The 12,510-nt window shown below is 37.1% G+C and overlaps 1 protein-coding gene and 1 non-coding gene across 2 annotated transcripts; one reads left to right on the forward strand and one right to left on the reverse strand.

Moving 5' to 3' along the window:
- Nucleotides 1–6,279: 6,279 nt before the first annotated feature.
- LOC131626388 (uncharacterized) lies at nt 6,280–12,185 on the reverse strand. The gene is made up of 5 exons (XM_058897204.1): nt 11,884–12,185; nt 11,580–11,766; nt 9,494–9,604; nt 9,172–9,243; nt 6,280–6,912 (listed from the first exon to the last, which is right to left on the reverse strand). The coding sequence occupies exons 1-5, from the start codon at nt 12,183–12,185 to the stop codon at nt 6,280–6,282; spliced, it is 1,305 nt and encodes a 434-aa protein (XP_058753187.1).
- LOC131626392 (small nucleolar RNA R71) lies at nt 11,821–11,927 on the forward strand. The gene has a single exon (XR_009291118.1). It is a non-coding gene; the product is annotated as a small nucleolar RNA R71 (small nucleolar RNA).
- Nucleotides 12,186–12,510: the final 325 nt, after the last annotated feature.

Here is a 12,510-nt window from a genome sequence, read left to right on the forward strand (position 1 = left end):
GGAAAACACCCTTAAGAACAAATAGTTGCATCCTATGAACTTGTTAAAGAGATCTTTTTACAGAGTCATTATAAGGCAAATCATACACCTACCTTGGCATTATCCTAAATTATATCTAAAAGTCAAACTCTAATTTCAGCTTATTTTTATTAATTTTATTTGAATTCACTTATTGCATTATAACAAAAACATCTATATGCCTTTTTGTTTAATTGACTATTACAATAATTTATATTTACTACGCAATCCTCGTGATCGATACTTGGGGTAACACCCATTAGAACTACACCGGTAAAAATAGTACACTTGCTATTTTTTCGATCAAGTTTTTGGCGCCGTTGCCGGGGATTGCCAAAATATAAGTTGTTAACTAGTCAATTAAAATTTTATTGCTCTACAATTAAAATTTTATTTTTGCTGAATTTATATTTGTTTAATTTTATTTTTCATTTTATTTACTTCAAACTAATTGACTTCTAATCTTGTATGCGAGGTAAGGCCTCAGCTGAACTTCTTTTTGACGCAGAACCAGAAAGGCTATTGCGAGCAAGACTCCGAGAAGTTAAACGGAAAAGACTGGCTTCAAAAGGAGAATCTCCTATAGTTTCAGAATCAGAAGACGAAGAAAGAATATCTATTTCATCCGAACAGTCAGAATCTGAGCCTGAAACTATGGCAGCTGATCCACCTCCCCCAGAGAGGCTTTTAGGAGACTATGGAAGGGCTAATGCCTCGCTTGGAAGAATGACCATCGTAAACCAACCGGTCAATGTGGCACACTTCCAACTCCATCCTTCAACTATCCGACAGTTGGAAAGCAAGCCGTTTGCGGGAAGAATCAATGAAGATGCAAATAAGCATCTACAAAGATTCCTCACCACAACAACATCATTGAAAATAGAAGGCCATTCTGAAGAAGCCAAGAGACTTGTGATGTTCCCATTTACTTTATCCGAAGAAGCAGAAGAATGGTTTTACTCACTTCCAGCTGGAAGCATCACAACATGGCAACCGATGGAAACTGCCTTCTTGAATGAGTATTTCCCTGCTTCAGTCTTCATTCGAAAAAGATATGATATCGTGAATTTTAAGCAGAAAGAAGGGGAATCGTTGGGAGATGCATATAAAAGGTTCAAGAGGTGTTTGGTTGCTTGTCCTACTCATAACATGGACCCAACCGAACAAATGCAGACTTTTGTTAATGGTCTCCGACTTAAGACTAAACAGCTTATCGATACTGCCGCCGGTGGCTCAACAAATTTTTCAACAGCCACTGGTATCAAGAGAATCATAGAAGCTATTGCCGCTAATGAGCACATTGAGTTATATGACCGTGCAATGAGCCAACCGGAAGGTAAAATTGATTTGAAGCTTGTAGATCAGGTAGTTAAAATGGAAGAACAAATTGCGGTTGAAGTAGAAAGAAGATTGAAGAAGATGAATATTAGTGAACAGAAAGTAGCACAAGTTGAGCCAGTCGCCTCAGTTGTTTGTGAAATATGTAGTGGACCGCATTTTGCGATGCATTGTGTGGCAACGCAAGAACAGGTGGAGCAGATTCATATGTTGAGGCAAAATAATCCATATGCCAATACATATAATCCAGGTTGGAAAAATCATCCTAATTTCGCATGGAAAGACCAACAAGGAAACTTTCAAAAGCAAGGATCAACTCAACAACAACCTCCATATCAGCAACAATTCCAACACCATCCACAACAGTTCCAAACTCAAGGGCAACAACAGGTACAAAAAAAAGCAGATTGGGAGATCGCTATTAAAATAATGGCAGCTCAAAATTCTCAGTTTCAAGAAGAGACAAGAACCAACCTCAGGAACACCACAGCTTCAATCAAAAATCTGGAAGTTCAAATGGGTCAAATAGCACATCATCTCACTCTACAGGCACAAGATACCCTTCCAAGCTCAACTGTGAAAAATCCGAAAGACCAAGAGAAGATTAATGCTTTTACAACAAGGAGTAAGAAAATGATAGAATCGCAAAAAGAAAAAGAGGAAATCGATGACCCCATGGTGATAGAGGTGGATTTGGAAATAAGAGAAAAGCAGAAAGAGCCAGAAGTTGTGATACCACCTGTTAAACCATTTGAAGAAAAAAATAAGAAAGATGCTGAACTAGTGATCAAACTACCCTTCCCTTCAAGAGTAACAAAGAAGAATTCAAAAGAGAAAGACTTTAAGAAGTTCACTAAATTGTTCAAAAGGTTAGAGGTGAATCTACCTTTCTTTGAAGCACTTGAGCACATGCCTTTGTATAAGAAGTTTATGAAGGAGGTGTTGGCGAAAAAGAGATCACTAGGAGGAGAACCAAAAATTGCAACCGAGAAGTGTGGTATAGTCTCTTCAGCAAGAAAGATCCCAATTAAGAGGAAAGACCCTGGGGCGGTGGCGATACCATGCACTATCAAGAATATAGCATTTAAAAAGGTACTCCTCGATTCTGGTTCTAGTGTAAGTTTAATGCCTTTATCCATTTTCAAAAAGCTTGAATTAGAAAAGATTAGTGAAAGTAAGACACAGTTAAGGTTCGCCGATCACACCGTTAAGAAATCCTATGGGGTAGCTGAAGATGTACTAGTGGAAGTTGATAAGTTTGTTTTCCCTGTTGACTTCCACATCATGGACATTCCGGAAGATGAAGAAACTCCTATCCTTCTTGGGAGACCCTTTTTGTCGACAGGCCGCTGTAATTTTGACATTGAAAAAGGGACGCTAACGCTGAAATCATTTGATGAAGAAGTAACCTTGAAGATGTTAGGAGTCAGGAAACATAGGTCAGATGTGAATGAGAAAACTTCAACTGGTATGACGGAAGGTGAACAAGAAGACAAAAATCTTAAAAATCTCCAAGAAAAAGTTTCAAGCATAGCCTCTCTGTTGGAACCAACTTATGTAGCTGTCAAAAGTCCTAAGAAATCTAAGGAAATCGAGAAAAATGTGGGAAGCAAATTGAAGAGAAAAGTTATCCAGGCTTTTCATCTTCATGAGTTCGCGGTTGCGGAAGTGGCAAGCAACAAGGTTTGGAAAAGGAAATACCCTTCATAAAAAAGGGTAATGGACCGTCGAGCCATGCGACGTTAAACGAAGCGCTTCGTGGGAGGCAACCCACGGTTTTAATAATAAATCTTTCTGGTTGTTTGTCTTATTTTCAGGAAATAAAAGATAGCATCTCCAGTGGAAGCTACGAAGTGATCATTGGAATGCAATACCTCTGTAAGCAACCTCTCCGAGGCTGGTTCTAAAACATTGAGGACAATGTTTAGTTCAAGTGTGGGAGGGGTTCTTTTCAGTTGCTTTTAGTTGATTTCCATTTTTGTTTTTGTCTGTGTGTTGTGTTGACATTGTGTTATAGATTGATTGATGGATGCTGAATGAATGATGAATGGTAGTTAGTGGATGAAAGGTGCAACCTAAACTTAATCTCTCGAGGTACTTTGGAAGTGGACTTAGCCGAAAGTGTCGGACGCAACTTGAAGAACTGGACTGAGAAGGTAAGTGGTGAAATCGAGCCAGAAAAGAAAATCACATGACATAAAGGGTGTGTTGAAGCTGCAAACTTAGCCTACATGGTGAGGAACATAAAAAGCCAAACACATGTAAAGATCATCATGAGAGTGAAATCAGGTATGACTTTATCTCTCTAATTTCGCGTTTGTCCTACCGACACAGTACAAATATGAAATCACACACTGAGGCACTTGTTTGTTCTCCCCAGAGCCTTTCGGTCCTTCATTTATTTTTGTTTTATCCCTCGTTAAACCCGTTGAGCCATTCCCCCTTGTTTGTTTAAACCCACACATGTCATCCTTAACCATAATTCTATCATTTTGTTTGGCACTTGTGTAATTATTGCTTCTTTTGGACTTGTGTTAAATTGTAAGTTTGGGGTGGTGCTTAAGAAAATAAAGGGCAAGTGTGATATGAAAAAAAAAAAGAGATAAGAAAAATGTGTAAAGCACAAGAAAAAAAATAGTTTGAAACACTTGCCTAAAAAGATTTGAAAGACTCGAACGATGTTGATTACCCGGTAATTAGGTAAAAAGGAGAGTCTAAGAAGAAATCCCCTCACACAAAACCGAACACAAAGACAAGAAAAATAACATAAGTGCTAGTTCATAAACCATTTGCATATCAACCTCTTGTTTATCCTTCCTTCCACCTCAGTCCCGTTACAACCTAAAAAGTCCTCAAAAAGTGCGTGAATTCTTTTTGTGTAGTGAAAGTAGGATGTAAGCAAAGTCAAGGGTTGATATTGCATATCGTGATGTTGAGCGAAAAGCACTCTAACCCCGAGAGACAATGTGAGAAGTGTAAAAAATTTGCAGGTGAAATACACTCTGTTGTGAAGTGTGATGGACAACAAGGTTCGATAAGCCCAAAAGCCTAATCAAGAAAGAGAAGTAAGTTGCGAAAGACATCGACTATGTTGTGGAAAAGAAAAGTTTAAGGTGACCTCTGTTTGATCTCTTGCATCACTTGAGGACAAGAAATGAGATAAGTTTGGGGTTGTGATCGGTCACCATTTCTACTTAATTTCGTCATAAATTCGGCATAAGATCGTCATACTTGGTAACACTTTGTGGTTGTTTTTAAGTGTTTTTCTTTGATTCATCTAATTCTAGTTATTTTGTGTGCATTTTGTTTTTGTGCCATTTATCTTTGTCTATTAGGTGCTTTTGATCTCTCTACTTGGTGGTTGTAGGTTAATTCTGGATCAGATGGAAATTGCACAAGTGTTGGTGTAACAGAAGCTGAAAATCGTGACAGGCGTGTAGTATTTTGATCATAACTGGAGCTTCGTAACTCGGAATGACGCGGTTCCGGTGGCAAAATTTCGCTAATGAAAAGGGCTACAAATTTGATGTTGAAGTCATAGCCAAAAGAGGCAGGGTCTGACACGGTCAGACCGTGTCAAGTGACACGGCCATGTCCGACCTGCTGAAGAATTCTCCCCGAAAGTGGCAGAAGCTGACACGGTCAGCCCGTGTCAAGTGACACGGCCGTGTCAGCCTGTGCGGACAGAATTTCTGATTTTCTATGTTTTTACAGTTTTAAAGTTCCGGGGGCAATTTGGGTATTCCGGCTGAGATCTGAAAACCTAGAGGGATTAAAAGAGGATTGAGAGACAAGGAGAAGACACTTTTTTGATCGTACGATAGAATTCCAGAGCAGAGAAAGATAGCTTCATCAAGGTTGTGGAAGACGAAAAGATTCAACGGTGGACACCATTGAAGATCAGAGTTCTCCTAAATTTTGTAATGTCTAAACTTTTTAATTTTGGTTTCTTGAATACTATGAGAGGCTAAACCCCCCCCCAATGCCAGAGGGGTGTCCCTGATTTGAATTGTAATGACTTTGAGTCCGTATTTCTTTAATCAAGTATTCGTATTATGCAATTTGATTGTTTAATGTTTTTATGCTTTCTTTGTCGGCAAAACAAAGATTGATCTACGGTTAACAATTTGTAGGACTACGGTTGTTAAGGTTTTTAAACAATTAGATCTTATAGTTATCACCTAGGACTAGGGATATCGAAAGGTTATTTGAACATTCTTGATTAATTACATCTTTGGTTTCCAAACCTTTGTTTCTAGGGACTTAGGCATTAGGATTGCAACCCAAAAGGTTTTCACTAAGGACTTAGGAAAACACCCTTAAGAACAAATAGTTGCATCCTATGAACTTGTTAAAGAGATCTTTTTACAGAGTCATTATAAGGCAAATCATACACCTACCTTGGCATTATCCTAAATTATATCTAAAAGTCAAACTCTAATTTCAGCTTATTTTTATTAATTTTATTTGAATTCACTTATTGCATTATAACAAAAACATCTATATGCCTTTTTGTTTAATTGACTATTAAAATAATTTATATTTACTACGCAATCCTCGTGATCGATACTTGGGGTAAAACCCATTAGAACTACACCGGTAAAAATAGTACACTTGCTATTTTTCCGATCACTCGTCAGCATCAAAATCCATAATAATGAAGTCAGTAGGGAACACAAAGTTATCAACCCTCACCAAGACATCTTTTATCTTTCCTTGAGGGTAGCAAATGCTTCTATATGCCAATTTGAGAGTAATGGTTGTAGGCTTGACTACACCTATCCCTAACTTCTTAAAGATTGATAAGGGCATAAGGTAAATGCTAGTTCCTAAGTTACATAACGCTTTTCCATAGAAAGAGTCTCCAATGTTACATGGGATGGTGAAACTTCTTGGATCCTTCAGTTTAGGAGGGAGTTTGCCTTAAACCAATTGGCTACACTCTTGAGTGAGTGCTACCGTAGCAAACTCTCTTACTCTTTTACTCTTAGTGAGCATGTCTTTCATATATTTGGAATAGTTTGGCATTTGTTCAATGGCTTCAATTAGCGATATGTTGATGTGGAGCTGCTTGAGTATCTCCGTAAACTTGCCAAATTGTTGTTCTTCTTTTGCCTTCCTAATCCTTTGAGGAAAAGGAGGTGGTGGTCTTTCTTGAATAAACTTCTTTTCTTTGTCTAGCGCTGGCATGACTTGAGCTTTCTTAATTGACTTAGAAGTCTTTCTAGTTACAATTGTATCAACATTTTCTTCCTTGTTTCCAACTGAGGACAATTCCTCAATGGATTCTTCTTTTTCTTCAGAATTGTCCAGCTCAGGCAGGACTAAACTTGAATCAGCGTCTTTTTGTAAGGATAATTCACACTCCTTACCGCTTCTTAACTTGATGACCTTGTAAGTTTCAACATTCTTCACTCCAGGTGTAGTTGTTGGAGTTTCAGTATAGCTAGGGAGTGTACCCATAAGCCTTGAACTCAAAGCGATGGCTATTTTCCTTACTTGGTTCCAAAGGTTTTTGATACTCACTCCTTGTGCTAGAAATTTGATTCTTGGTCTCTTGAATGAATGATTTCAAAATATCTTCCAACTCATTATTGCCTTGATTTGGCACTGCGTATTTTGGTGCAGCAAAACCAGGAGGAACTTGTGGTGCTTAGGCAGCTTGAGGCTTCGATTGACCTTAGTTATTACTCCATGAAAAGTTAGGATGGTTACGCCATCCTGGGTGTAAGTGTTGTTGTAATGGTTATTGTATCTATTATTGTTGTTGCCAACATAATTAACTAAGACAGGATTTGCAAAACACTCACTACGCCAAAAAAGACCTAAGAAAGCGCTTTTTTGGGCCGTTAAAAGCGCTGTCGTAGGTGGAGCTGCTATAGGTTTTAGCAGCGCTTTTTGTTTAGGCAAAAGTGCTGCCTTAGGTATACCTTAGCCTGCGCTTTTTCCTAAAAAGCGCTTTCGAAAGTAGGCCTTTAGCAACGTTTTTTTTCTGGAAAAGCGCTTTCTAAAGTAGGCCTTTAGCAGTGCTTTTTTCTGAAAAACACTTTCTAAAGTAGGCCTTTAACAGCGCTTTTTTTTTTTGGAAAAGCGCTTTCTAAATAATGCTTTTTATGCTTTCTGTAGGCATCTTTAGGCAGCATTTTTCAAAGAAAGTATCCACAATCTATACAGTTTCGCTGTTGAGCACACTACATAGAAAAACAAATAAGAATGTATAGTTGTCTTGTTTTATCAAGTAGATAACTATTATAAGCAAAATTGTGAAAACTAATGTACCTGCACTTTGATCCAAGTAATGTTGCTTGATTTAGTCTGTGATACTTGAGCTTCTATTTGACTTCGGAATACTTGTATTTCTCTAACAAAGTAAAAACATATATTTAGAAAAATCTCAAAGAAATAATTAAATATATAAATATACACGAATATTTAGAACAATCTCACTTACTTATCAACCATTAACATCATATCTGGATAATTGGTCCAATCACCATCTACCGAATTCAGATAATATACCATTTCTTTTACAGGATCCATAGCAACTAACAACCAGTGACGTCTATAAATTAAAACAAAAGTTTATTTGAAAATTTTCTACGCAAAAGAAACAAAGATTAGAATAAACTTAGAATGAAAATCTAACCCTATTGAAACAAAGATTAGCTTTCTGTATTGTCGGTGACCGTGAATCTCTCGACTAAGTTCTCTCTTACTGAATCTGGTTCCCTAATAATTGTCGCTCCGGTGACACGGGAGGAAGACACGAAATGGAATTTGTTTGACAATTGATTCCCGCGCATCAATTTGTCACACAACATTCTTAAATAAAAACATAATAAACATTAGACTATTTTCATTGAAATGTGTAAATAAATTTTTCAACTAATTAAATAATATATTGATCGGATTACCGGATGTATGAGTGCATAACACCGACGCCTAATTCTTTATGGCGAAAAATCTCTTCCATGTCCTTTTGTCCAATTGTTTTGGTGCTTGAAAAACCAAAGATACCTTCATCCATATCCATTTCACGAATAACACCATTAATTATATTTGATGTTGTGACAAGTGTTTCAAGACACTGCCAGTTAGGGGTGGCAAAACGGGCCGCCCCGCCGCCCGCCCCGCCTTAAGCCTTCCAAAAAACGAGTGGGGCAGGCATGTCCGCCAAGTGAAATGGGCATAAAAATCATGCTCGCCCAGCCAAGATGACGGGTTGGCGGGCGGCGGGCTTGCCCGCCTATTTTTATTTATATTTTTTTCATTTTTTTAATAGATTAATAGGTTTTTTTACCTCTTAATTAAATTTTTCACTTAATTTTTAAAACAATTTTTTATAAAACCAACTTTTTAACAAATTTTACTTAAAAAAATATTACATATATTTATAAATAAATATATAAAATAAACCATCAAGAATTGAAATTACTAGAATTAACTAAAAAAGAGGGAATTTTAGAGGACGGGCGGGCTTTGGCGGGCGGCGGGCATTGGCGAGGCGGGCTATGGCGGGCTTTAGCGAGCGGCGGTCCTAAAATCGCAACCCAACTCGCCATTTTTTGGCAGGTGCACGGGCCGGGCCGGCGGGCCACGGCCCGTTTTGCCACCCCTACTGCCAGTATCGAGGCACAAAAGCACCTTTTTTTGCCACGGTCCTCGGAGGATCCCTTTTCTTCGGTGGTACGCTACCAATTTTCTGGCTCACTTGTTGTGACCCTTGAGCAGGTACCTAAAAATCATATAACTTAGGTAAATTATAAAGTCATGCAGTTTTTTATTAGGATCATATAATTAACTCTTTCGATGTACCTCTTTTTGTGATGCAACAGACTCGTTGTGCCGCAAAATCCCTTTATCTTTAGATGCGGGTTTTGTAGGAGTCTAAAATTACCATGTAAAAAATAATTAACATAACGGTTCAGAATTGACATTTGAAAACTAAAAGATTCATAATGGTTTTCAACATACCTCATCATATATGAAAATAAGTTCTGAGGGCCATGCAAAAAATACCTTCATCCTTAGATGCGGGTTTTGTAGGAGTCTAAAATTACCATGTAAAAAATAATTAATGTAACGGTTCATAATTGACATTTGAAAACTAAAAGATTCATAATGGTTTTAAACATACCTCATCATCTATGAAAATGAGTTCCGAGGGCCATGCAACAAGAGCAGCAGTAGCAAGCGCTTCTACACTCTGATTCCTCAAACAAGTAGCAGAACAACAATCCCTAGACAACTGAAACACATGATCACAAATAATCTAAAGTGAATCTAAAGTCATGCTATATGTTTATATCAATATAAATTGGTATCGATATATAAATGTTTTGGTATAAGTCTTATTAGTATATGACAGTAAGTCTTAAAAATTAGAATTGTAATGAAAACACGAATCTTCTAGTAACAGTGCATAACAAATCCAATATAAATCATTTTCATACATTATTTTCTGAATTTTTACACATTAGATGCAGAGTTTTTACACTATTGCAGAATTTTCACACACACATTGCAGAATTTTTATGCATACAATGCATAATTTTTACACTGTTTAAACATACATTAAGATGTGCATTTCTTTAAACAATGCACACAAATGCACCTGCTGCTCTCTTAGCTAAGGGGCATGCATATTCCATTGATGATATCCCAAAACAGTCTAAGAAAAACAGAGCCAAAATAATATAGATAAAACACAGATTTAAACTTATCAGTCTGTGACTAATTCAGCTCAATCATCATTGAAGAATGTTTAATCTTTTGTTTAGTATTTTACAAAGGCACCAAGGTTATAAAGTGAAATGCACCAATGTATCATTAGGAGGAAGAAATTAATAATAATCAATAGATACAGTGTTTGGCTCCTACACCAATACCACTCTCCCTTTCCTATACCTCTTTCAAAATTAAGTAGCTTTTGAGACCATTGGTTGTAATTTTTCCCTCAAGTCAAAAGTTAAAAGTAGAAGTTTCAAAATCTTAAAGACAATCATTATAGTTCATGTTGTGTACTAAGAAACACTAAATAATTTGGGAGTAATATATTTAAAAACAAAAATTGGACATTCTAATCAAACCCAAAGAACCAGTCTAAAATTTGTCAATTTTCTATCGCAAATAGTTTTGTGAACACAGTTACAGAACTCAATAATTTCTTTAAGCAGTAACTACCACAGATTCAAATTTCCAATGGACATGTATTTAAAAAGCCACAGAAACCCTAGAAATAGAGATCAGAGCTTCACGAATAACAACATAATCCCTAGAAATAGTGAGAATAAGTTATCACTTTACCTGGTAATATGAAGAGGAGTAAGATCCTATGAAGCAACGCACACGTCAAAAGCAACCAAAAGAACTGAGTTCAAAAGCAAGCATCCAGGTTGAACATCAATCAGAACAATTAAAGATGCGAAGAAGGATTAGAGATTAAAGATGCGAAGAAGGATTAAAGATTAAAGATGTGAATAATGATTCAGAATGATTATAAATGCCATGGTAGAAATTCTTTACCTGAGAACAAATATGGCTATGGAATCGGAAAAATCAGAGTATAGCTATGAAGGATTTTCGTGGATTAGGGTTCTTAAGAGATAGACATAAGAGATTTTCGTGGCAAGAAACAATGGCGGTGGATATAAGAGTATATCTATGAAGGATTTTCGTGAAGAAAGATGGAAGACGAAAACAGTGGAGAAAAGAAAGTGAGGAGGCAAAACTATAATATATTTTTAAATTTCAATTTTAATTCACTTAAGGTAACGCTTTTAGAAAGCGCTTTCTTAAGTATGGATTTAGCAGCGCTTTATGTCTATGGCAGCGCTTTTTAGTTAGGCCTGTGGCAGCTCTTTTGTAAAGCGCTTTCTAATGTTAATCTAAGGCAGCGCTTTTGTAAAGTGCTTTCTAACTCATGCCTTTAGCAGTGCTTTATAAAAGTGCTTTCTAAAGTTACCTTTAGACAGCGCTTTTCCTGATAATTATTTTAATGATTTACGTGTTTTTTTATTCCAGCTTATAGCAGCGCTTTCAGAAAGAAACGTTGTCTATTGTGCGCTGTCTATTTTCATTTTTTGCATAGTGACTCTTCAAACAAATGTGCTCCTCCACAGTACACACAGGAAACCTCAAAAGCGCTAGTAACCACCTTCACAGGTTCAAGTTTAGCCACTTCTGGAGTCATCATATTTTTACATTTGATGAATTTGGGCCACTTGAGTAGCAAGGGTTGTAGTTTCAGTAACTTCATGGACCTCAACAGGCCTCTTTTGAGTAGCACTTGCATTAGCTCTTGTGACTGGCCATTGATAACTGTTGGTCGTGATGCTCTCTATCAACCTATATCCTTCTTCATATGACTTAGACAAAATCGCTCCTCCACTGGATGCATCAAGCTTATTCCTTGAGAAAGGAATTAACCCATTGTAAAATGTTTCAAGCTGAATACAAATAGGGATGCCATGGTGAGGGCATTGCCTAAGTAATTCTTTAAATCTTTCCCGAGCTTTAAATAGTTACTCATCATCTCCTTGCCTAAACGAGGTGATCTCGTTTCTCATCTTTGTATTCTTGGAAGGAGGAAAGTATTTAGCTAAGAACTTCTCAACTAGGTCATTCCATGTGGCAATGAAATTAGGCTCCAAGAAATTTAGCCAACTTTTAGCTCTATCCCTTAGAGAATAAGCAAAAATCCTCAAGCCGAAGGCATCGTCAGTCACACCTAGAATTTTAAAATTACTAGCCACGTCCAGAACTTGCCTCAAGTGCAAATGAGGGTCTTCATTTGGAGAAACAGAGTATTGACCAGTTGTTTGCAGCATTTAGAACATCATAGTCTTGAACTCAAATTGTGCTATTATGATTTCTGGAAAGACAATACCAATACTCATATTGGTAGTATCAAAAACACCATAGTCCTTGATGTTACAATCCCTATCAATTGCAATACCGATAATATTGTTATCAGCCATAACGGGGATTGCCTCTTCTTTGTCTAAATCCTCTAGTAGTGGTATTAGTGTCGCTTCTCCAAAATCAGCCAAATTAGTTGCAAGAGGAACTCCTGATGTAAGTCCAGCAAGTCGATTTCTCCTTAGGGCTATGAGTGTTCTTTCATGATCAGGATATCCACTATAAACTGGGCGC

This window comes from Vicia villosa, unplaced genomic scaffold (genome assembly GCF_029867415.1).
Source record: "Vicia villosa cultivar HV-30 ecotype Madison, WI unplaced genomic scaffold, Vvil1.0 ctg.000283F_1_1, whole genome shotgun sequence".
NCBI lineage: Eukaryota > Viridiplantae > Streptophyta > Magnoliopsida > Fabales > Fabaceae > Vicia > Vicia villosa.